This window comes from Gracilinanus agilis, chromosome 5, assembly GCF_016433145.1.
Source record: "Gracilinanus agilis isolate LMUSP501 chromosome 5, AgileGrace, whole genome shotgun sequence".
Taxonomy (NCBI): Eukaryota; Metazoa; Chordata; class Mammalia; order Didelphimorphia; family Didelphidae; genus Gracilinanus; species Gracilinanus agilis.
The window spans coordinates 229,602,322-229,627,838 of NC_058134.1; the positions used below are offsets into that span (position 1 = coordinate 229,602,322).

General features: G+C 36.3%; 1 protein-coding gene across 1 annotated transcript in view; it reads left to right on the forward strand.

The window, feature by feature from the left end:
• The first annotated feature begins 9,016 nt into the window (after positions 1 to 9,016).
• LOC123250119 (sodium-coupled monocarboxylate transporter 1-like) overlaps positions 9,017 to 25,517 on the forward strand; it is a 183,521-nt gene continuing 167,020 nt past the window's right edge. The window contains exons 1-2 of the mRNA XM_044679155.1: positions 9,017 to 9,355; positions 24,767 to 24,832. Coding sequence (XP_044535090.1) covers positions 9,017 to 9,355; positions 24,767 to 24,832 — 405 coding nt within the window. The remainder of the gene's footprint in view (positions 9,356 to 24,766; positions 24,833 to 25,517) is intronic.

The following is a 25,517-nucleotide window of genomic DNA, read 5'->3' on the forward strand; positions in this document are numbered from 1 at the left end:
CTACAAGCATGGACTATAATAATTCAATAAAGCACAGGATCTAGGATTATAACCAAAAATGTCCTCCCCTACAAAGATAAGCATAATTCTCTGAGGGTGAGGTGGGGTGGGTGGGAAACTTTAGACATTCTTGACAAAATAATCAGAGATGAAAAGAAAATGAGGGCAGCTGTGTGACCCTGGGCAAGTCACTTGACCCCCATTGCCTACCCTTACCACTCTTCTGCCTTGGAGCCAATACACAGTATTGACTCCAAGATGGAAGGTAAGGGTTTAAAAAAAAAGAAAAGAAAACGAGGGGATAAAACTCAACATTCAAGAGAAAGCATTAAAAGGTAGAGAAAAGTGAAAATGTAAGAGATTTAATGAAGTTAAGATGATTATATTCTTCCTGGGAAAAATGATAATTAAGATATATCACATATTAATGATACTAGAGATATGTAGAATACTTACAGGATCCAAGATACTTAAGGTATTTAAGATACTTTAGAACTTTATCACTATTAGGACAATGAGAAAGGATAGGCATAAAAGAAGGGGAATAAGTTGAGTAGGAGCAGCAGATTTTCCTCAAATGTATGCAGGATGAGAAATAAAAACATACTGGGTGAAGAAAAAAAGGAGAGATAGAAATGGGCAAATTATCTCACATGAAGAGACATATAAGAGTCAATACATATAGAGGAGAAGAAGGGAGGTGGGGTTGTGTTCAATGCTTGAACCTTTTATTAGAATTAGTTATTAGAATGGAAATAATATCCACAGTGAGTTGGCTATAGAAACATATTTTGCCTTAAAGGGAAGTAGAAGAGAGTGGAGAATAAGAGAAAAGGGAAATGGACAAAGGGGACAGTGAATTGGGGGAGGCAGTGGTCAGAAACAAAACATCTGTGAACAGTGAAAGGCTGAAAGGAGAGAGAGAAGGATAAATAGGGGAAATAAGATAAATTGAAAAAAAAAAACCCCACAGTAATCCTTAAGTAGGATGAACTCACTGATAAAATATGAAAGTATAGAGGAATGGATAAAAAAAATCCTTTACTATACTATTGAGAAAGACATTTAAAGCAGGAAAATAAACACAGAGTAATGGTTAAGTGCAGGAGCAGGATTTATTATGCTTCAGCTAAAGTAGAAAAAGAAAGCTTTGTTGTCTCCAATAAAGCAAAAGTAAAAAATGATTTAATTAAAAGAGATAAGGAAAAATTATATCTCAATAAATGGTAACATAAACAATGAAACAATATCAATACTAAAAATATATACAGTGAGTGACAAAGCATTCATGTTCCTAAAGGAGAAGTTACATGAGTGACAGAAGGAAATTGGTAAAGCTATATAAGTGGTGGACCTCACTGAACTAGGTAAATCCAACCAAGAAATTAAAAAAAAAGAAGTTAAGGAAGTAAGTAAAGTTTTAGAAAAATTTGATAAAATCATCCCTTGGAGAAAACTGAATGGAAATAGAAAGGAATATACCTTGTTCTCAGTAATATATTATATCTTCACAAAAATTGGCCTTATAATAGAACATAGAGACATTACAACCAAAAGCGGAAATATTAAAGGCATCCTTTTCAAATCATAATACAATAAAAATTACATTCAGCAAAGGGATGCAGAAAAATTAAAAAAAAATTTTGGAGGCCAAATATTCTTCCCTTAAGGAATAAGTGGATTGAAGAACAAATTTCCTTAAAGAGAATGACAACAAGGAAATAACATACCAAAACTTCTGGGATGTAGCCAAAGTAGTACTTAGGGGATAATTTACATTTCTAAATATATTAATAAAATAGAGGACAATTGGGGAATAGTTGGACAAATTGTGATATATGATGGCAATGGAATACTATTGTGCTATAAGGAATGATGAACCAGATGATTTCCTAAAGAACTGGAAAGACTTACATAAAAATGATGCCAAGTGAAATAAGCAGGACCAGGAGAACATTGCACACAGTAACTGATACATTGTGGGATGATCAAACGTAATACTAAGAGCATTACAATGATTTAGGACAATTCTGAGGGACTTATGAAAAGAATGCTCTCCACCTCCAGAGAAAGAACTGTTGGAGTAGAAATGCAAAAGAAAACATTTAATTTATCATTTGTGTATTTGAGTATATGATTTGGAATTTTGGTTTTAAAAGACTTCTCTACTACAAAAATGAACAATATGGAAATAGGTTTTGAGTACTAATACATGTAAAACCCAGTAGAATTGCTTGTCAACAACAGGAGGAGGGAGGGAAGGGGGAGACAACATGAATCATGTAACCTTGGAAAACTTACATGCAAATTTCTTACTGGAATAAAATAAAGGAAAAATAAAAACATTGAAAAAATAGAGGAGCAGATTAATAAATTGGAGTCAATAAAAAAAAAACAAACAAATAAAAACCCAATTAAACACCGTATTGTTTAAAGAAAGCAAAGAAGAAATTAATAAAGAATGAAAAACATGACTAATAAGGCAAATGATCAGGTTTATGGAGAAAAAATCATTGGTTAATTTAATTAAAAAAGAAAAAAATTACTGGTATTGAAAATGAAAAAAGTGCAATCATAGCCAATATAGCCAATGAGGAAGAAATTAAACCAATTATTGAGAATTATTTTGCCCTACTGAATGCCAACAAATCTGATGAACTAAGTGAAATAGAAGAAAATCTACACAAATATAAATTGCTCATATTAACAGAAGAGGAAATATAATCCTTAAACAACCATCTAAGAAAAATAAATGGAGTAAACAATGAGAACCCTAAGGGAAAATTCCCCAGGGCCAAATGAATTCACAAATGAATACTTTTAAACACTCAATAACTCTAATACTATATAAAATATTTGGTAAAATAGATGAAGAAAGAATTTTACAAAATTCTTTTCATGACATAAATATGGTGCTAATACTTAAACCAGGAAGAGAAGGAACACAGAGCACTATAGACCAATATCCTTCATGAATATTGATGCAAACATTTTAATAAAGATGGCAGCTAAAGATCCCAAGAATCACACCCTGTAATCAGGTGGGTTTTAAATCAGGAATACAGGGCTGCTTCAATATTAGAGAAACTAGCAGCATAATCAACATACAAAATAACAGAATCATCAGAAAGCATATAATAATCTTTATATGTGAAAGAAAAGCTTTTAAAATATACAGCACTCATTCCTTATTATTAAAGAACATTGGAATAAATGGAGCTTTCCTTAAAATGATAAATAGCATCTATATAAATCACCAACAAGCATCATCTATGATGGAGATAAACTGGAAGCCTTTCCAATAAGATAAGGGGTGAAGCAGGGATGCCCATTATCACTACTTCTATTCAATATTGAACTGGAAATGCTAGCTAGAGAAATAAGAGAAGAAAAAAATTTTCGCAAATTAGAATAAGCAATGAGAAAACAAAGTTTTATCTCTTTGCAGATGAAATGATGGTATAGAGAGTCAATTAAAATAATCAAAACAATTTTAGCAAAGTTGCAGGATATAAAATAAACCCATATGAATTATTATTTCCATATACCACCAATGGTAGAAATAAGAAGAGAAATTCCATTGAAAATATTTGAAGACAATATAATATACCTGGGGGTCTATCTACCAAAACAAACTAAAGAACTATATGGACAGAATTACAAAACCTTTTTCACACACACACACACACACACACACACACACACACACACACACACACACACACACCAGACCTAAACAATTGGAAAAACGTTAATTGCTCATAGGTAGGCTGTTCCAATATAACAAAAATGTTAATTCTGCCTAAATTAATTTGCCTATTCAGTGCCATACCAATGAAACGAAAAAGAAATTAGTTCAGAGGACAAGAAAAAGTGATAAAATTCATGTAGAAAAGCAATGGGTCAAGAATATCAAGAATTTAATGAAAAAAATATATATAATATAAGGAGCTCTAGTAGGACCAGATTCCAAAATATACTATAAAGCGATAATTATGGAAACAATCTGGTCCTGGGTAAGAAATAGAGTAGTGGATCAATGATCTAGATTAGGTAATCAATACATAGTAGTAGTAAATGACCACATTAACCTAGTTTTCCAATAAATCAAAGATCCAAACTTCTGGGGGAAAAACTCAATATCTGACAAAAACTGCTGGAAAAACTGGAAAATAGTATAGCAGAAACTAGACAAGACCAATATCTCACACCATATACTAAGATAAAATCAAAATGGATACATAATATGGAAATAAATGGTGAAGCCATAAACAAATCAAGGCAACATAAAATAGTTTATCAGAACTATGATCAAACAAGACATAGAGAAAATCACTTGAAATCAATTGAGTGTTTAACTCTTTCATTAATATTTATAGTTTTTGCATTGTTCTATGCATTGCTGTTTTTACTCTGACTTCTAATCCTTATTTCTTATTCTCTTTCCATTTTAGCTAGTGCTCCCCTTCAAAAATGGATTAGCATACACTTTCTCTGAAGTTTTTTTTTTTAAACCCTTACCTTCCATCTTAGAATCAATACTATGTATTGGTTCTAAGACAGAAGAGTGGTAAGGGCTAGGCAATAGGGGTTAAGTGACTTGCCCAGGGTCACACAGCTGGGAAGTGTCTGAGGCCAGATTTGAACCTAAGATCACCCATCTCTAGGTTGCTCTCAATCCACTGAGCTACACAGCTGCTCCTTTCTCTAGAGTTAATATTAATTTTAGCCAAGAAATTTTTTAAATTTTATTTCACCCAATTACATGTAAAAACTGTTTCCAAATGTTTTAAATAAGTTTTACATATTAATATTTTTGTGGAAGAAAACTTGTACCAAAAAAAATTTTAAGGAAGTGAAAAAAGTGTGTTTTGGCCTAGATTCAGACTTTCTCAGGTAGCAGATGGTATTTTTTTATCATGATTCCTTTGGGATTGTTTTAGATTATTGTATTTCTGGGAATAGCTAAATTATTCACAGCTATTCATTGTAGAGTTATTCCTATCTTTTTGTACAATATTCTCCTGGTTCTGCTTCTTTCACTGTTTCAGTCCATGTAAGTCTTTTCAGGTTTTCTTGAGCTTTTCCTGTTCATTTCTTATAGAGCAATAGTATTCCATTATAATCTCATACTATAATTTTACCCAAACATTCCCTAATTGATGGGTATTCCCTCACTTTCCAATTTTTTGCCTCCACAAAAAGAGCTGCTTTAAATACTTTAAGACATATCGGTCCTTACTCTTTCCCCACTCTTTTTGTTTTTTATCTCCTTGGGACACAAACCTATTAATGCATAGGTCAAAATTGTTCTCCAGAATAGTTCAATCAATTCACAATTCCCCCAATAGTGTCTCAATTTTCCCACCTCTCTTGCAAGTTTTATTATTTTCCTTTCATGTTATTGTAGCCAATTTGATAGGTATAGGATGGTACCTCAGAGTTATTTTAATTTGCATATCAAATTAATAGTGATTTGAAGCATTTTTGTGGCATTGCTTTGAGAATTTCCTATTCTTATCCTTTGACCACTTATCAACGAGGGAAAGACTTGTATTCTTATATATTACACATAATTCTCTCTATATTTGAGAAATTAGTTTGTTTGTACCATTATGATTATTGTTTATTACTCTCCAAACTATTTCCACCATTGTGATATGAATGATCATTCAAAATATATTTCCACATTGGTTATGATGTGATAGAATACTCATATAAAACCAAAACCCCAAAATAAAAAACACATAAAAAAATAAAGTGAAAGATAGTATGTATCGATCTGCATTCAGAATGCATTCGTTCTTTCTTTGGAGATGGATGGGATTTTTTGTCATAAGTCCTTCAGAATTGTCTCAAATCGTTGTTTCGCTGAGAGTAGCCGAGTCCTTCACAGATGATCATTTCCCCTTAGTGTCGTTACTTCTGTAAGCGAGACGCTGCCCGGAGATGCGAGTGGAATGTTGGGATGGGACAAGACGGACAGCCAGGGCAGATGGAGAGGAGACGGCAAAGGCTCATCTCTGAGGGGGAGCTCGCTTCTGAGCTCTGGAGCGAAGGCAGCTCCGGTTCCTGGAGGGGGATGGAAACCTCACCTTTCCCGGAGGATTTCCAGACCTCTTCCTTGCCTTGATGGGCTTGAACTGAACCTGAATCTCTGTGATTACAACCCGAGCTAGACTGACTGAACTGATCAGCTGTCCAAGAGGATGTACCCTGGAGGGCAGACTGAGTCAGTCTTGAAGAAGGAAGCTTCCCTCTGTGCTAGCTACATCTACAGACACCTAATCTGTCATTACTCAATTAGGTTAGCGGCAGAGGGTAGAAGAAGGCGTCAAAGAAGGCTTTCAGGCTGGGGCCTTCGGCTTCTGGCTTAGGCCAAAAGGGACCCTGAACCACTCTGTGGTATAGGCTAGGGCATTCCTGTTTCCCACTCTCCCAATCCTGTCCTTGAACTTATTGATTAAGTCACCCTTCTATGTCAGTCTGTCTTTCTGTCTGTTTGCCTGCCTGTGTTCATTTATCCATCCATCCATCCATCCATCCATTCATCCATCTCTTTCTCTCTCTCTCTCTCTGAAAGGCCTGCAACTGGTTTCCCAAGGGCACACAGGGGCCAATATTTGTGCCCTCTCCTAGCTGATAAATTTTGCCCTCTGGCTGAGAGGTCTGTGTCACCATGACAAGCGTGAGGGAAAGGAGGGAGGCCATGATCCAATCAATGTAGCATTCCTGGGCACCCTGCCCAGGGTTGTGAGCATGAACTATACCACAAAGGCCTTCAGGGGCCCCTTCCCCAAGGCCCCGCTCCCTTTAGCCTCTACCACTCCTTGCTGGTTCCTCCAGGGGGTGCCCCCATCACCAAAGAGCAGCTCTACCTAACCCTCTCTGAAGGAAAGATTCCCCCTACCTTCCCACTGCATCTGGGCATTTAGTGCCCTTTCCACTCTTCCCAATGTGCCACAAGGCAAAGTAGTAAGAGAACACCCCTCTGCCCCATTGTCTGGACTCTGGGTGTTGGAGCACTCCATCTGCTCCAGAGAGACTGAATTCCCCAGGCCTCAAGTCCCTATGTGGTACAGTGGAATGTCTGGAGTTTTGGGGACTCAGGTTTTGAGTTCGAGAATTCTCTTGTCCATCTAGCCTCTGTGTGGGAGGAGACTTCTAGTTTCCCCCTTAAGTGTCAGCCTCCTACTAATTTAGGTCTCAGAGCCTGAGGAGACCTTTTAGAGCCTGTCAAAAATATGTACCCTCAATCACATGATCCACACAAACTCAAGCCCTAGAGAAGCCTGAAAGTTGAAGTGATGTGAAATAAGGTGGAAATACTGTGGATTTGGGGGAATCCTCTCCCCAGAAAATATGAATTTAGGGGAAACATCTCCATAGATAAAAGTAAGAAAGGACAGAATGAGCTGATTTATATTCCCATCCTATTCCCTTGAAGGAGACCTTTATCAACTTGGATGATGAAGTTAACTATTGAGTGAAATTTATAAACTTGCCATAATAGACATGCTTAACTCCTCAGACTCCAAGGAGTCCTGTCTTGTTCTTCAACACCTGGGGGAGAAAGTGGCAGAGCAGCCCCATCTGATAGGCTGATTGAACTCTTAATTTCTTTCCAAAAGTCTCTCCCTATTGTTCAAAATCCTAAATGTGTGTGTCTCCTTTAGTTCAGGGTCATTACTATCAGGGACCACTTCCCAGGAGCTGATGCTAATTAAACATTTTCTCTCCTAGCCTAGCTTCCTGATTTATTGACCACAGTTCAAATTTACAGAGAAGGGAGGAATTATACTTTAACAAGATCTTAGGACCTTTGGGTTGGGGGATTCTCCAACGATGACTTGGGTCAAGTTTTCAGGGTCAAGACTTTTCCAAATCTTTAATTTTAGCTCCTTCCTTTTGAGCTAATCCTCAGTTTACATCCTAATTATCTTGTTTGTATGTTGTTGTTTGGATTAGACTGTGAGCATCTTGTTCTTTGTTTCTAATGTTTAGCACAATGCCAGACAAGGAGTAGGCAAGTGATAGATCTCATTGACTTGGAAATTGAATTCAGGTCTTTCAAACTGCATGTTATTTTTCAATCAATACATTTACTTTCCTCTCCCTTTTACCTCCCCTAATTGGGAGGAGGAGAAACCTTCATAATAATCTATTCATGCTCTCTACCATTCATGGTCTCCCCAAATAAGCCAATAAATACTTTCTAATCTTCTGATAAGTTTGAGGTTCTATACTAAGTACTGGGAATAGAAAAAAAGTCAAAAGATAGTCCCTGTATTCAAGGAACTAAAACTCTTATGGAATTGAATCTATTGAATAAAGCAGGTCCTAATTTTGTGGTTGTGTCTGTTATGTAACCCTTTGGCAATTTGTTGAAGCCTCTGGATCCCTTCTGAGTTATTTTAAATGAATAAAACAAAATGCATATAATTTATAACAATATTCATATTGTGCTTAACTTTGCATGTATCTCATTTTAGAACATACAAAAATTATTCTGAGCAATATCTCAGCATATATCTGAGCAAAATATCTCTGGGAAGGAGGGAGCAAGGAAGAAAGGAAAATGGGGAGGAGAGGTAGAAGAGAAGAAAGGATAAAGAGATAGAAGAAAGGAAGGATAAAAGAAGGAAGGAATTATTAGTGCCTTCTATGTGTCAGGTACTGTGTGTGGTAAGAGATTTACAAATTTGTCCCAATTTGATCCTTACTAGGGGAGTAAGATGCTGTTATCATCCTTACTTGATAAGAATCATACATACGGAGGGACAAAGAGCTAATAAATGCCTGAGGACGGTAGGCTAGAAACTCCAGGTCATTCCAGATTTCAAGTGCCAATGCCAGCAAGCTTACAGAATTACCAAGGCAACCAATTATGTTGAAACAGAGGCAGGAGAGATCATTAGTAAGGTGTTTCTGGGAGGGATCCTAGTCTCCCCAGGGTGGCTGGCCGGTCTGGGTCAGCTGAGAGCCCCGTGGCAATCCCTTTCCACCAACCACAGCCATGGAAGACAATGAGTACTTGGACTTAGCAGATTACTTGGTGTTCTTTTCCATGCTGCTCATTTCGGCTCTCATAGGCATCTACTATGCTGTGACTGAGGCCTATGAAACATACATCGACTTACTCATGGCTGGGAAAAAGATGACAGGATATCCTGTGTCATTGTCACTCTTGGCCAGTTTCCTTTCCGCCATCACCGTACTGGGCATGCCTCTTGAAGTGTACAAATATGGTGCCATACAGCTATACGATATACTGACCTACACCATAGTGATCTTCATCGTAGGGGAGGTCTACCTGCCTGTATTCTACCGGCTCAACATCATCAGTACCTATGAGGTGGACAGGGTGGAATGGGTGGTAATTTAGCCTGGCAGCTGGGCATTTGGGAGAGGGCATGAGATTTTTAAAAACGCCAAAATAGAAAGTCATCTAGCATAAAGTGCCTATTGGGTGTGGTGCACAGGAGGCATTTAAGATATTAAAAAAGGCCAGAAATAAGTCATCTACCATTGAAGCACCAATTATGTGCTAGACCTCGAGCTAAGGTTGGAGGTAGAATAACTAGATGCAAAGAAAGCCTAAAAAAATTGGGCTTCCTCTAAATACCAGCTAAAATATCCCCTTCTGCAAAAAGCCCTTTTGGATCCCAATGCTAACAGTTGTGTATCTCCCTTATTAGACTGAGAGCTCCTTGAGGTAGATGCTGCCTTTTGGCTTTCTTTGTATCCTATGAGCACTGTGCCTGGCACATATAGGCATTTAATAAATGCTTCTTAATTTTTTTAAAGTTTAATTATTTTTTTAGACTACAATTTTTAATAATTGGTTTCTGACATTTTGCTATCATCATTCCCTCCCTCTTTCCCTCTTCTTTCCTCTATATGGCAAGCGATATGATATGTATATGTATATATATATATATGTCATATGTCATTATTGGTGAACCTTTTAGAGGGGCAGATTATGTGAAAAATGTCCTTAGGTGGACTTAAAGAGGGGGAGGGGATCAATCTGGCCTTGCATCCCTCTGGCTTTCTATTAACAAACTCTGGCAAACTCTTTGCTCTGAATGCTCCCCTCTGGCATGTGTGCCGTAGACTTGCCACCATAGGTATAGATTGTACATGTGTTTTTATACAAATCATATTTCTGTATTTGTCATGATGGAAAAGAAAATATATGGTTTGTAGTAGAGGAAAATAAATGGAGGAAATAAAGAATGGCATACTTCAATCTGTAACTCAGATTTTGTCAGATCCTCCTATAAGAGTGGATAATGCTTTTCCTCATGAGTCCTTGGAGTTTTCCTGGATTCTTGTATTACTGTTAATAGTTGTCATTCATAGTTGATCATTATATTTTAATACCATTATTATTTACAGTGTTCTTGTTCTGGTCATTTTTACTTTGAATTAGTTCATATAACAGGATTTTTTTGTTTATTTTTTTTTGTGATCACCTTGATAATCATTTCTTATGGCATAATACTATTCTATCACAGTCATATATTACCAACTTGTTTAGTCATTCCCCAACTGATGAACGTTTCTTCTGTTTCAAGTTCTTTGTTAACACAAAAAGCCACTAAAAATATTTTTGTTCAAGTAGGCACTTTTCCTCTATCTTTGATCTTTTTGGGATACAGACCTGTAAGAGTATTTCTGGGTCAAAGAGTATTCACAATTTGTTGGCTCATTGGGCATAGTTCCAAATGCTTTCCAGAATGATTGTATCAGTTCATTGTTCCACCAACAGTCTTAGTGTCCCAATTACTACACATTCCCTCCAACATTTATCATTTTCCTTTTTTGTCACATTAGCCAATTGGATAGATTCTTTTCCAGCCCTTTACCTTTACTCTGTGTGTTTCTGCTTTAAATGTGTCTCTTGTAGAAAATATACTGTGGGATTCTGGCTTTTAAATCTACTTTGCTATTCTCTTCTATTTTATAAGCAAGTTCATTCCATTCAAAATTATAGTTGTGATGACTATGTGTTTTACCTCCATCTTATTTCCTGCCTGTTTATTCTCTTCCACTCTTTCCAGCTTATCTCTCTCCACAAGTATTTTTTCCCTTTCTGCCTAGCACTTCTTTGAGTTCATTCTGCATTTTGTTCATCCCTCCCTTTTCTTCTTTGACCCTCTTTTCCCTACTTCCATGTAGGGTAAAATGGGTTTCTATAGCTAACTGCAAGTGTGATACTATCACACTTCAGGTCAATCCTTATGATAGTAAGGTCCAAGCATTGCTTGCCATTCCCACCCCATCTTCCCTTTCTTGCCACCATATTGATTCTTACATGTCCTGGTTTTCTTTCCTCTTTTCACAAAATATTCCTCTTTCTTTTTCCTTGATTTTATTTTGCCTTTTTTTTAATATAATCCCTTCATATTCAACTTACTCCCTACTCTCTATCTATGAATGCTCTTATTCAGGGCCCTAAAAGTGGTCAAGTTCCTAAGTGTCTTTCATACCTTAAGAATCCTAAGTAATTTAGGTAGCTTAGATACTTCTAGTATTATAGATATCTTAAGTATTTTAGTTATTACATTATGTGATAATACAATCAGTTTAACTCTATTATTTCCTTTGTTTACCTTATCTTAAATATATTACGTGTCTCTTAAATGTAGAAATCTCAAATGTCCTAGTAAACTCTTTCCTACATTAGAACATGACCAGTTTAAATGAACTAAGTCCCTTGAATTTTTTATTTACATTTTTGCGTTTCTTCTGAGTGTCAAATTTAATAATTGAATATTTTATTTTCAGCTCTGGCTGTTGTGTAAGGAATACCTGAAATTCTTCTATTCCATTTAATGTATATTAAGTCAATAGCTTAGACCAAAAACTCTGAAGGAATCCTCTCCTTAAAAAAAAGTAAATATTAAATTTCAAATAGGAAAATAACTCTCCAAAACAATAGCAAATCACTTAAGATTTATCAAATCCAATGACAACTACCAACCTCTGATGATTCACTTGGCCACAAATGGTAATGCCAGAAGGAATTAAAAAAGTATTGCCAGGAGTAGAGAAGCTCAAGGTCACCATAAAAATCTCCTCCAACTGATATTAAAATAATTATAATATATATAAATATATAAAATATAATATATATATAATGTATATAAAATAATTTATTATTATTATTATTCCTGTTGACTCCTTAGGAGCATAGGGCCGCAACCATCTTACGCCAGCGGACTCTGTTCTGGGCAACTTCCCCCAGCTGGGCCCATGTCATTCCGACTGTTTTTGTTTCATTTTCGGCAGATCTTCGACAGGTCTGTTTTGGTCTTCTGACTTTCCTCCTCCCTGAAGGGTTCCAGCTCAATGCTTGTCTGGCTACGTTGTCTTCCGGTTTTCGTAGCGTATGTCCTATCCATCTCCACTTACGTTTCTTTATGTCCTGACTGATGGGATACTGGAATGTTCTTTCCCAGAGACTAGCATTGGAGATCTTTTCAGGCCATCTGATGTTCAAGATGTGACGTAGACATCTGTTAACAAAGACCTGGAGTTTGTTGGTGTTAGTGCTCGTCACTCTCCAGCTTTCTGATCCATATAGGAGGACGGCCTTTACATTGGTATTGAAGATTTGGAGCTTAGTGATGAGGGACAGTGCTTTGGAGATCCAGACAGACCGTAAGGTGTTAAATGCCTGTCTGGCTTTGTTGATTCGGTTTCTGATGTCCTCATCTGCTCCCACCCCGTAAAAAATCACATTTGCTATAGAAACCGCAACCTCACCAAACCAACAAAACCAACGATCGCCTAGTCTGGAGGATTGCTCTCCAACAGAGTCCATGAAGCATGCTGGTGAAAGCCTCTGGGAAGCCAGCTCGCTGATAAATCTTCTGATGACCAAGGCAAAAACCAGAATAGTGACATGGAATGTAAGAACCTTATACAAAAGCGGAAAAATCGCTCAGGTAGTAAATGAGATGAAAAGATACGACATCAGGGTCCTCGGTTTATGCGAGACCAGATGGAATGGAAGCGGCCAGACCAGTCTGATATCAGGCGAAACCATCATTTACTCTGGCCATGAAGACCCGGACCATTCCCACACCCAGGGAGTAGTGCTGCTCATGACACCTGAAGCAAAAAAGGTGCTGATAAGTTGGGAACCTATCTTGTCAAGGCTTATGTCAGCAAGGTTCAACTCAAAGGGGAAGAAGATATAAAATAATAACACCACAAAACAAATACAAGAGTGAAAGAATGAGCAAGAAGATGGAGAGAAACAACTTTCAAGAAAAGAAAGACTTAAAAAGTAGACAGAGAATCTCTGTGGCACTGAGGTGAGAGGGGAGCCCAGCCAGCAAGACTATAGCAAGGAATGAAGAGCAAGCCAAGAGCAAACCACATCCCCCCACTCTATATCTGCCATGCCGGGTCCTGAACCTGAGCCCAAACCAACATTCCCTGAGACCCTGCCTGGCCAAATAGAAGTCCAAGCCAATGCACACCCCTTGAAGTTTCAAACCTATGGTGAATTTCGCAATAACAGCCCAGGGATGTCTATGCTGAAGTGACCTGATCTATACAGGCTCAGAGTGAAGTCTGGGCCTATGGTGAGGACAAAGATCCCAGTTTGGGTTCCCTTGGTTGACCCAAGATAGGGGTCAGGATCTTTTTTCCAGAGGCTCAGGGAGGAGCTCCAAGATAGGGCAATCAACTGTGTGCCTAATTGGATCAAGTACACAGTAAGACTAAAACCTTGTATCTAAGCCTGGAGCAGCCCTTGAAGACATGACGAAATAAAAAATGAAATAAAAAGCGTATACCCATGCCTGAGGCAAGTCTTCCAGCTATCTGTATCTCAAGGATTAATTGACTTAGCAGTGGGAGGAGGCCCTCAGAGCTCCCAGTCCTCAGGTTAACATACCATCTCTGAAGAATTACAACTTGGCTGAAACCCAGAAAATAAGCTAAGGGTAGAATCAAAAAAGGATTGAGGTTTGAGAGAGTACCCTTACCTCCAAGAAAACAGAACCTACCTATAAAAAGGTAGGAAAAATGAGCAAACAACAAAAAAAGTACCTAATGCTGAAGAATTTTTATGGAGACAAAGAGCAAGGTACTGACACGGAAGGAGATGGTTAAAGCAAAGCAAACACACACAAAGCCCAAAATAAAAATACTGATTGGGCACAAATTCTGTAAGAGCTCAAAAAAGACTTGAAAAATCAATTAAGAGAGTCAGAGGAAAAGTGGGGAAGAGAAATGGGAGAAATGACAAAGAAGATCCAAAAGCTGCTAGAGGAAAATCAGGCCTTAAAAATTAGAATTTAGCAGCTAGAAATGAATGAGTTCATGAGAAATCAAAAACACTAATACAAAATTGAAAGAATGAAAAAAAAAAGAAGAAAACATGCTTATTGGAAAAACAATGACTCAGAAAATAGATCCAGGAGAGACAATTTGAGACTTATTTGACTAACTGAAAGCTATGATAAAACAAAAGGAAAAAAAAGATTGGACATCATATTACAAGTAAGTATCAAAGATAACTGCCCAGAGATCCTCAAACAAGAAAATAAAATTGAAATTGGAAGAATTCACAGATCACCTCCAGAAAGAAATCCTGGAAAAACAATCTCCAGGAATATAATTGCTAAATTCAGGAGCCCCTAAATCAACAAGAAAATACTGCAAGCAGTCAGAAAGAAACAATTAAAATACTATGGAGCTACTATCAGGATCAAAGAGGACATAGCAGCTGCTGCTTTATAGGATCAGAAAGCATGGAATTTGATATTCAGAAAGGCAAAAGATCTAGGTTTACAACCCAGAGTTATTCTTTTAGGGGAAAAAATAGACATTCAATGAGATAGATTTCCAAGCATTTCTGAGGAATAATTCAAAAATAAACAAAAAGTTTGAAGTCCAAACATGAGGCCCAAGAGAAGATTAAAAGGGTAAATAAGAGAAAATTTAAGGGACTCATTAAAGTCAAATTGTATCTATGTATACATGGAAAAAGGATATCAGTAATTCTCAAAAATTACTCTTAGTAGTAGGGCAGATAGAAGGAATATACTTAGAAAGATGGTGGAAAAGTAAATTGATTATGATAATATAATATATATATTATAATATATAATAATATAATATGATGATATATAATGATATGATGTGAATGTAAATGAATGATGAAATGATATGACATGATATGTAAAAAAAGTCAAGGGATGAAAAAAAAGGATTGCAATAAGAGAATTATGGAGAGGGGAGGATAAGGGTGGTGACTGGCAGTGCTTAAAATTTACTTTCATTGTAACTGGCTCAGAGAGTGAAAAATAAATGTACTCATTAGAGTAGAGAATTATATCTTACCCTAAAAAGAAGTAGAAGGTGATTAAGACAAGGCGAAAGGGAAGTAATTGAAAAAGGGAGAAGTAGAGGGAGGATGATAAAAAGTAAAACACAGATGAAGAAGAATAGAAAGGGAATAGAGCAGGAACAAAAGGGGAAAATAAGGTGGAGAACAATACACAATTAGTAGTCATAACTCTAAATATGAATAGAATGAACTCACCCATAAAATGAAAGCAGATAGTAGAGTGGATTAAAAACTTGAATTCTACTATATGTTTTTTTCAAGGAACACATTTAAGGCAGGGAGACACACACAGATTAACAGTAAGAGCAGGCTTTATTATGCAATATCTAAAGTAAAAAAAAAGCATGAGTAGCAATCATGATATCACATAAAGCTAAAGTAAAAATAGATAAGATTAAAAGAGATGAAGGTTTTATATCTTGATATAAGATAGTATAAACAATGAAGTAATATCTGTACTAAACATTTATGCACCAAATGGTATAGAATCCAGATTTCCAAAGGAGAAACTAAAGGAGCTTAAGGAGGAAAGAGATAGTAAAATGATACTAGTGAACCAAAAAAATAAATAAATAAGAAATAAGTAAGAGAAGTGAATGAAATGTTAGAAAAATTAGAGTTAATAGATATCTGGAGAAAACTGAACTGGGATAAAAAGTAATAAACCTTTTTAGTAGAACATGGTACATATACAAAGATCAGCCATGTACTAGGGCATAAAACTATTGTAAACAAATATAGAAAAGTAGAAATAATAAATGTACATTTTTCAGAAAATAATGTGATAAAAATTATATTTTAGTAACTGATCATGGAGAGGCAAATTTAAAATTAACTGGAAATTATATAATCTAGTTCTTCAAAACTGGTGGGTCAAAAAATCATAGAAACAATTACTGATTTCATTGAAGAGAATGACAATGAGGAGACAACATATAAAAAATCTATGGGATAAAGCCAAAGGCATTACTCAAGGGAAATTTTATATCAACAAAATAGAGAGGGAAGAGATCAATGAATTGTGTTTGCAACTTGAAAAATTAGAAAAAGAACAAATTAAAATCCCCAGATAAAAATAAAATTCTAAAAATGAAAGGAGAAATTAATAAAATTGAAAGTAAAAGAACTATTGAACTAATAAATAAGACTAGGAGAGCTGGTACTTTGAAAAAAAACATAAAATAATAAAGTACTAATTAATCTAATTTAAAAAATAAAGATAATCAAAATAATAGCACCAAAATGAAAAAGGTGCCCTTATCTCTAATGAAGAGGATATTAAGAACTACTTTCCCAATTATATGGCAATAAATGTGACAATCTAGGTGAAATGGGAGAATATTTACAAAATATAAATGCCTAGATTAACAAAGGAGGAAGTAGCATACTTAACTCCATTTCAGAAAAAGAAATTGAACAGGCCATCAAGGAATTCCCTAAGAAAATATCCCCAGGGCCAGATTGATTCACAAGTGAATTCTATTAAACATTAAAAAACACAACTAATCCCAATTCTACACAAAGTATTTGACAAAATAAAGGTGTCTTACCAAATTCTTTTTTGGACACAAATATGGTATTGATTCCAAAACCAGGCAGACCAAAAACATTGAAAGAAAACTACAGACCAATCTTCTTAATGAAAATAGATGCAAAAATTTTAAATAAAATACTAGCAAAGAGACACTAGAACAAGTCAACACAAAGATGGCTTTGTGGATTTTATGGCCAGGTGGATTTTATACCATCCACATAACTGACCATTATCAATAACCAAATTAGCCGAAACCGTAAGATTATCTCAATAGATGTAAACAAAGCATTTGGCAAAATGCAATACTCATTCCTATTATAAACACTAGAAAATATAGGAATAGAAGGGCCTTTCCTCAAAATAATAAACTGTATTTATTTAAAACCATCAGTAAGTATCATCTGCAATGGGGATAAGTTAAAGGCCTTTCCAATGAGATCAGGAGTGAAGCAAAGATACCCATAATAACCACTATTATTTAATATTTTATTAGAAATGCTAGCTGTAGCAGTTAGAGAAGAAAAAGAAATTGAAGGGATTAAAGTTGGTAATGAGGAAACTAAACTATTACTCTTGGCAGATGTACTTAGAGAATCCCCCCCAAAATCAACTAAAAATAGTAGAAATAATTTTAGCAAGGTTGCAGGATATAAAATAAACCCACACAAATCATCAGCATTTCTGTATAATTGCAAGAGTTAGAAACTCCCTTTAAAATCACTCTAGACAAAATAAAATATTTGGGAATCTATTTTCTAAGAAATATTCAGGAATTGTATGAATACAACTATGAAAACACTTTTCATACTAATAAAACTAGATCTAAATAATTGGAAAATCATCAATTGCTCATGGGTAGGATGAGCTAATATAATAAAAATGACACTCCTACCTAATTTACTTATTCCATGCATGTGTATCAAACTACCAAATAATTTTTTTAAAGAATTAGAAAAAATATATAACAAAGTTCATCTAGAAGAACATGAGTTCAAGAATAGCAAGGTAACTAATGAGAAAAAAATGTGAGGAAGGGAGGCCTTAGCAGTACCAGATCTTATACAGTACTACAAAGTAGTGATCATCAAAACAATATTGTACTAAGAGATAGAAGGGTGGATCAGTGGAATAGACTTGGGGTAAATGACATCAGTATGCTAGTGTTTGATAAACCCAAAGATCCCAGCTTTTGGAATAAGAACTCAGTATTTGACAAAAACTGCTATGAAAATTGGAAAACATAGAAAAATTAGGTGTAGATTACCCTCTTACACCATATACCAAGATAAATTCAAAATGGATAAATGACTTAAATATAAAGAGTGAAATCATAAATAAATTATGTGAATATAGAATAGTATACCTGTGAGATCTATGGGAAAGAAAGGAATTTAACACCAAGACAAAGATTGAGAACATTACAAAATGTAAAATTAATTATTTTGATTATATTAAATAAAAAAGTTATTGTACAAACAAAACCATGTTACCAAAATTAGAAGGGAACCAACAAACTGGGAAAAAGCTTTTATAACAAAATTATCTGATAGGTCTAATTAATATCCTAAATATATAAGTAACTAGATTAAATGTACAAGAAATCAAGCCATTGCCCAATTGGCAAATGGTCAAAGGATGGGAATAGGCAGTGTTCAGATGATGAAATCAAAACTTTCAATAATCACAGGAAAGGGAATGCTCATCAGTCAGTTTCTAAGGCAACTCTTTTGAAGTTTTATTGTATTGTATCCTACTCGTTGTATTCGTCAGATTAGGAATAATGTCCTGTAGGTTGAATAGAACATTTCAGGGGGCCCGCATGTGGCCTGGGGCCTGTAGTTTGCCCATCACTGATCTATAAGACAATCCTGAGGGAATTAGGAAAAAGACTGCTATCCACATTGAGAGAAATAACTGTAGGAGTAGAAACACAGAAGGAAAACATTTGATTTTTAATTTGTTTATATGGATATTAGATGTGGGGTTTTGGTTTATAAAAGATTATTACAAAATTGAATAATATGTAAATATTGAGTGATAATACACATATATCCCATTGGAATTGCTTGTCAGTTCTGCAAGGGGAAAATGAAAAAGTGGAGGGAAAGAATATGAATCATGTAATCATGGAAAAATACTTGAAAAATTTTAGAATTCTCATTGCCGATGATAGACAACTTGAGCAAGAAACTGAAGACTGCCACTGCACAGATTGTTTTTGTGATTGTTGTTTATTGAATACAAAGTATACAGAAGAGAAATTAATTTAGAAATGAATAGTGAGGGAATAAGGTAATATCTGGCAATAGGATTTGAACCTTTAAACCACAGTTTAAAGTATAGAGATGATAGTTCCCTGACTAGAGATGGCAGGTACCTAAAAGATAGTTAATAATATATATTTCAGTTGTCTTGCAAATGTAAATAGAATGGTTTTACTCAAAAAATAGGGAATAAAGATTGCATATGCCTTACAAATATTCTGAGTCTAGATATCATAAAGAATAGCTAAAATGAAGGAAGAAGAAAAGCAGTTGATAAACCTAGATAAAAGTAAAAGCCAATGAAAAAGCCAGTAAAACATGTTGCCTTAAATGGCTCAACATTTTGGAAACAAATATCCATCTATACTAGTACACTAGATTTGTTTGTATACTGCTTCCCACACTGGTTTTATCTGGTCTTTTATTAAATAATCATATTTCTCCTGCAAGAATATAGTCTTTTTTTGCTGCATAGTTGATTCTTGATTGTAGACTCAATTCTCTTGCTTTCCAGAATATCACATTCCATGCCTTCTAGTCCTTCAATGTGGATGCAGCTAGGTCCTGTGTAATCCTGACTGTGGCTCCATGATATCTGAATTTTTTTAGCAGCTTGTAGTATTTTTTCTTTGGCTTGGAAGTTCTTGAATTTGACTATAACATTCCTGGGCATTGTCAATTAGGGACTTAATGTAGAAGGCAATCTGTGGATTCTTTCAATCTCCACTTTTCCCTCTTGTTCGAGAATGTCAAGGCAATTTTCTTGGATAATTTCATGTAGAATAATGTCCAGGCTTTTACTTTTGTCATGATTTTCTGGTAGTCCAATAATTCTTAAACTGTCTCCCCTGGATCTATTTTCCAGGTCTGTTGTTTTTATCAATGAGATGTTTCATAATTTCCTCGATTTTTTCATTCTTTTGCTTTCGTTTCATAGATTCTTGCTGCCTTATGAAGACAGTCACTTCTAATTATTCAACTCACTATTTTTAAAGACTTTAATCCCTGACTTTTTGATCCTCCTTTTCTTTTTGATCTATTTTTCTTTGTAGGTCATTGTTTTTATCTTTTATTTTCTTTGCCTCATTTTTGAGCTGGTCAATTCTTGTTTTAAAAGCACTATTTTCTTGTTTTAGTTCATGTGCCTCCATTTCCAGATGATCTATTTTTTCTTTTTAAGCTCTTTTTCCAATTTTCTTCAATCTCTCTTAATTTTTTTTTGAATTGTCTTTTGAGTTCTCCCAGAGCCTGAATCTGATTCACTGGAGTTACTGAGTTTTTTCTTGGTGTTCCTTGGTACTCCTCTGTTCCATTTGTTCTTTGTTCATTACCTGAATAGATACTCTATTGCGATTTCTTTTTTCTTTTTCTGTTGTTTACTCATATTTTTTCCTTCTTTCCCCCTCCTTATTGGCTGTCTTTTTGCTCCTCTGTTTATTTGCTGGATCTGTGAGTTTTGGCTTTTGTGCCCTGAAGGGGCTTCTTCTCTGCTCTGCTGATTAACTAGATTAGGCTAATGGAGCTGATCAGTTGTATTAATGTGCCCTGAGGTCATATCTTCCTCTTCTGCTGCCAGCAGAGGCTTAAGGTGAAAGTGAAGGTGTGGAGGCTCAAGGTAGTTACCCTTGGTCCTACTCTCTACTCCATTCTACCTGTCACCCAGTCAGAGCCATGAGCTTCCTGTTGTAGAAACAAGGTACTTCATTATAGTTGCAGCCCTTGCCCTGGGATCCCAGTCAGCCTGATTACTACCAAAGGTCTCAGTGAAATAGGTGGGGGAGGGGTGTTAGATATTTCCATTATACCCACGAATTCAACTTTATCTGCATACCTTTCGGGCTGGATCAAGCAGGAGAAACCATTGGCTCTTTCCCATTGCAAAATCTGGTTCTCTGTCCACCCTGCTCCTTTGCTTTTCTTGTTTTCTACCAGCTCCATGAGACTGAACCCCCTCTGCCCTCTGGAAGTTTCTTCTCTGCACTATTGATAAACTGGATTAAGCCAGTTGAACTGATCTGTGGATCTGAATGTGCCTTGAGGGCAAAACTTCCAGAGGCAGAAGCCCAAGATGGAGGTGTATGACTGAAGGCTGCAACCAACCTACCCTCTTCTCCACTTCTCTCCTCCAGCTGCCTCCTTATCAGCTGTGGTCAGAGTCCCAAGCTTCCTGTAGTTGTGGTAGCAAGGCACTCTGTCCCCATTGGACCCTTTGCACCGAGATCCCACCAGAGTGTCAGTACAGTAGGTGAGAGAGGGGCCCTGGGACCTTCCTTCTTTCTTTTCCTTATACCTGAGAATTCAACCTTCTTTGCTTACCTTTTAAGTTCAGTTGAGCAGGAGGGCCCCTCAGCTCTGTCTTGTTGGATTTGGTTTTCTGTCCCCCTTGAAGCACTTTCTGTTTTAGTTTGGTATAGAAGAGTTTTCACAGAGGCATCAACTTTGCTTGAAGTGTTGCTCCAACTTCCACTTGAAGTGTATTTCATTGCTTTGACCCCTTCCCTACCTGAGGATGGACTACCCAGCTGTGTTCTTTCCCTAGCTACTTGAGTTATATCATGCCCAAATTTTACTGTGGCATACCAGAATATGTTCTTCTCTTCTTCTCCAGGGAGATGGGCACCTCTCGTCATCTCTCCACAGTTTTCTGGGCCAGAACATTGTTTCACCCTTTCTTTGGTTGGTTTTACCACTCCAGGATTTGTTTCTAATGTGTTTTCATTTTATTGTGGTTTTCTGGAAGATAGTTGGTAACCTCCAATTATTCCTTACCCTTCTATCTTAGCTACATTTTTAAAAAACTATTTCCTTTGCAATTACCACTATTGGCTTTTTTGTACAAATTTTTAAAAATGTGATCAAGTTTCTCTATTTCTGGTTTGTTTATGACATGGTAAGAACAGTCCCTGAGTCAGGATGATTCGGATTCAAATATTGCCTCTGACACAAAATAGGCTGGATGATTCTGGGAAAATCATGTAAGCTTTCAATTCTGAAAAGATCTGAAAGATAATTTCTTTTTGACTTTTCTCATTTGCTTTTAATCTGACCTTTTGTCTCTAAGTTGTACATCCATTTGGAGCATATCTTGGTGGAGTGACTTGTTCTTTTTCACTAATTTGTGCAACAAACATACTTATCTCTATCAATGAGTTGGTTTTCACTTTGGGGTTCAATATTTTCCTCTCATCATTCCTCTTAGAATTATAATTACCATAATTTTAGCTGAGTTTTGTTTATAAAACATTTTATTCACAACTTGCTGATTGAGTATTATTATTATTATAAGTAATGTATTATTATTTGCATTTTATCTGTGTGTGGCTTACAGTCACACAGCTAGAATCTGGGAATAATTTCTTAATTTTTTTTTCCGTGTCAGACCCTTGTGCCTGAAGATGCAAAGAAGGGTAAAAAACATTGCCCCTTGCCCTAAAAGAGGTCACTTTTTTTGAAGGAGAACCACATGTAAATAATCTTATAAGAAAAATGCAGAATATATATGGAAAGTAATTTCTGAGAAAAGGCATTAGCAGGAAGAGGTGTACCCCTGGAAAAGCCTCTTGGTGAAGGCAAGATTTGAGCAGTTATTTAGAAAACCAAGGAAACTGAAAGGGGGAGGTAAGGAGTGGGGAGAGTTTTCTGGGTTTGGAGGACAAATAGTGAAAAATTTTGGCACCCTGTTAATGATGTGTGAGGGATAAAAGGTTGATTGTAGAGAGCATAAATGAAAGTGTTATAGAGGAGAGAGAGAAGATTGGGGTAGTGTGGTTGAAGGTTACAACCAAGACAGACAGCTTTGACATTCAACTTGATCCTGGGAGTAATTGGGAACCACTACAGTTTATTAAGTAGGGTAGTGGCAACTGGTCAAAAACAGGCTTTTGGAAAATCACTATGATAGTTGGGAAACATCTAGGTTAAACTATATATCAGGGTGAGTATTGGTGGTAGGGGCTGTGTGTCTAGACTTCCCCCTTGATAGTTTTCAATGAACCAGTATAGCTAACACCTCACCCCCACCCCTGGGGAAGACCTATGTGGAAATGAACTCAAAGAGGTTCCCAAACTGGCAAAGCTGTAGTGGGGATGTTGAAAGAAGTTGTTGGGGTTCATTTGTGACCCTAATGGATGGGAACCCACCCTCAGAGCCAACCTTGTTGAGACAAGCCTCCCCCAACTCCTAAGTTCCAGTAGCTTTACCCCTCAAGATAGACTTTGGAACAACTAGTCTTCCCCTCAGCCACCAGATCAGTCACCTCCCCCCATCAATGTAACTGCTCCAGACTTTAAGTAACAGGGGTTTATTAAAGAATAACTTAATTTCAGGGTACAGTGGAAATGGATGGTATAGGGCAGTGATGGGCAAACTACGGCCCATGGGCCAGATGTGGCCCCCTGAAATGTTCTATCTTGGCCACGTGACAATATTTCTATTCTGACGAATACAATGAGGAGGATACAGAACAATGAAACTTCGGAAGAGTTGCCTTAGAAACAGACTGACAGATGAGCATTTCCTTTCCTTTGGCCCCCCTCTGTAAAAAGTTTGCCCATCACTATATAGGGGAATCAAGGAAGAAGGGAAAGGATGAACTTCACTATCAACTATGTCTTCTCCCCAGCAGACCAGCTCTGGACTTCTTCTGAGGCTTGGTCACAGTAGCTAACTCTCTTCCCCCTACAATCTCCTATCAAATATTTCTAAACTAATATAAGAGGGAAGTAACAGGATTCAAGCAGGATCAGGAAAGGGACCAACCCCCCCCCTCCCCCATTCAAGTCTGTTCCCCCAGGAGTTCGGGCTCTCCAGCCAAATTGGAGAATTGCTGTTTAATGTCTTCTTTGTTGGTAAATAAAGATAGTAGAAATTGTTGTAGGTATTTGTGATCTCCCAAATATTAATACAAGCACAGAGGAGCCAAAATCACTCCGGATCCACCTCAAAATCAAACTTCCCAACCAAAAAGACCAACCCCCCTGGGTCCCAGTCGAGTCAGGAGTCAAATGAAGTGACAGTTAGGACCTTCAGAATTCCTCCAAACACCTCTTGCTTCTGGCCCCTCCTAAATGGAATTCTCTCAGGGTTCCATGGGGTCAGCTTCCAGTCCCCTTCCAAGATGAGTACTTAGTTAACCTTGATTTACCCCAATTCCACACTACAACTAGGAACCACTCAGTAACTTGACTTTCCTTAGAGTTCATCTTTTCCTTTTCCCTACTAATTTTCAGTTCAGCTACTCAGTGCTTTGACTATTGAGTTTCTAGTACACAGTCTGAGACCAAAGGTTTTTCAGCAACTGGGGAGAAAAGAATTTGGAATTCCCAAAATCCTGTGGGTAATGAAAACCCTAATCCATCCTGAAGCTACCTCTCAAATTAAATTGACCTGTTCAAGACCCTAAAGTAGCATCCTTTTGATTACTATTAATATTTTGGATAGAGTGATATATTCTTCATCTTCTTAAATCTGTAGAGGGAAGTTTAGATCTTTCCCTAGAAATATTTATTCATGGAAAGAAGAAATGTGCTCAATATTTTTGAAAAATTTTACCTTGCATATTCCTAATACAAAATTGCTATTTTGTTTATTTACAGTACTTAGAACTTCGATTTAACAAATGCCTTCGCATAGTTGGATCAATTCTCTTTATTGTTCAAATGGCAAGTAATTTAATAAATTATTCTCTCTTTTGTAAACTAGAGTATTTTAAAGCTTATTCATATATAAATAAAATCTTAATAAATTGCACCATATGTGAAAATGGAAAAATAGCAGAACTCAAAATAATAAACATAATAAATCATGAAATAAAGTTTATAAATTCAGAGAATTTATTTGAATATGCAACAGTCATTTATAAAGGAATCTTCACTTTAGGAAAGATATTGACAAAGGAAGAAGGTAGGTAGCCGGGATGGTAAAAGGTGAAACCATGTCAAATGAGAATTGATTGAAGTTTTGAGGGTGGGTCAAATATGGTCAAGATTTAGGAAAAATATAACTATCCTTAATTTTTTCAAAGTCTATCTTGTGGAATAGAAATTAATATTATTCTGCTTGACCTTATAGGGTAGACTAGTGAGGGAAGAAGTTGTAGAGATAGTATATATGACAGTATAAACTCATTGTCTTCACATAAAGAAAATTTTTTCTGGTAATTGGACTGTCTCAAATTGGAACAAGATTCCTCAGAGAGATAGCAGGGATATTTTTCACAGGTCTTATTACAAAAGGGATTTCTGTTCAAGTATAGATAGAATGGAACAATCTCTGAGCTCCTTCCCAACCCTTAGATTTTGTTAGATTTTGTTCATTCACATCAGATAATTCTTTTTGCCAAAGAAA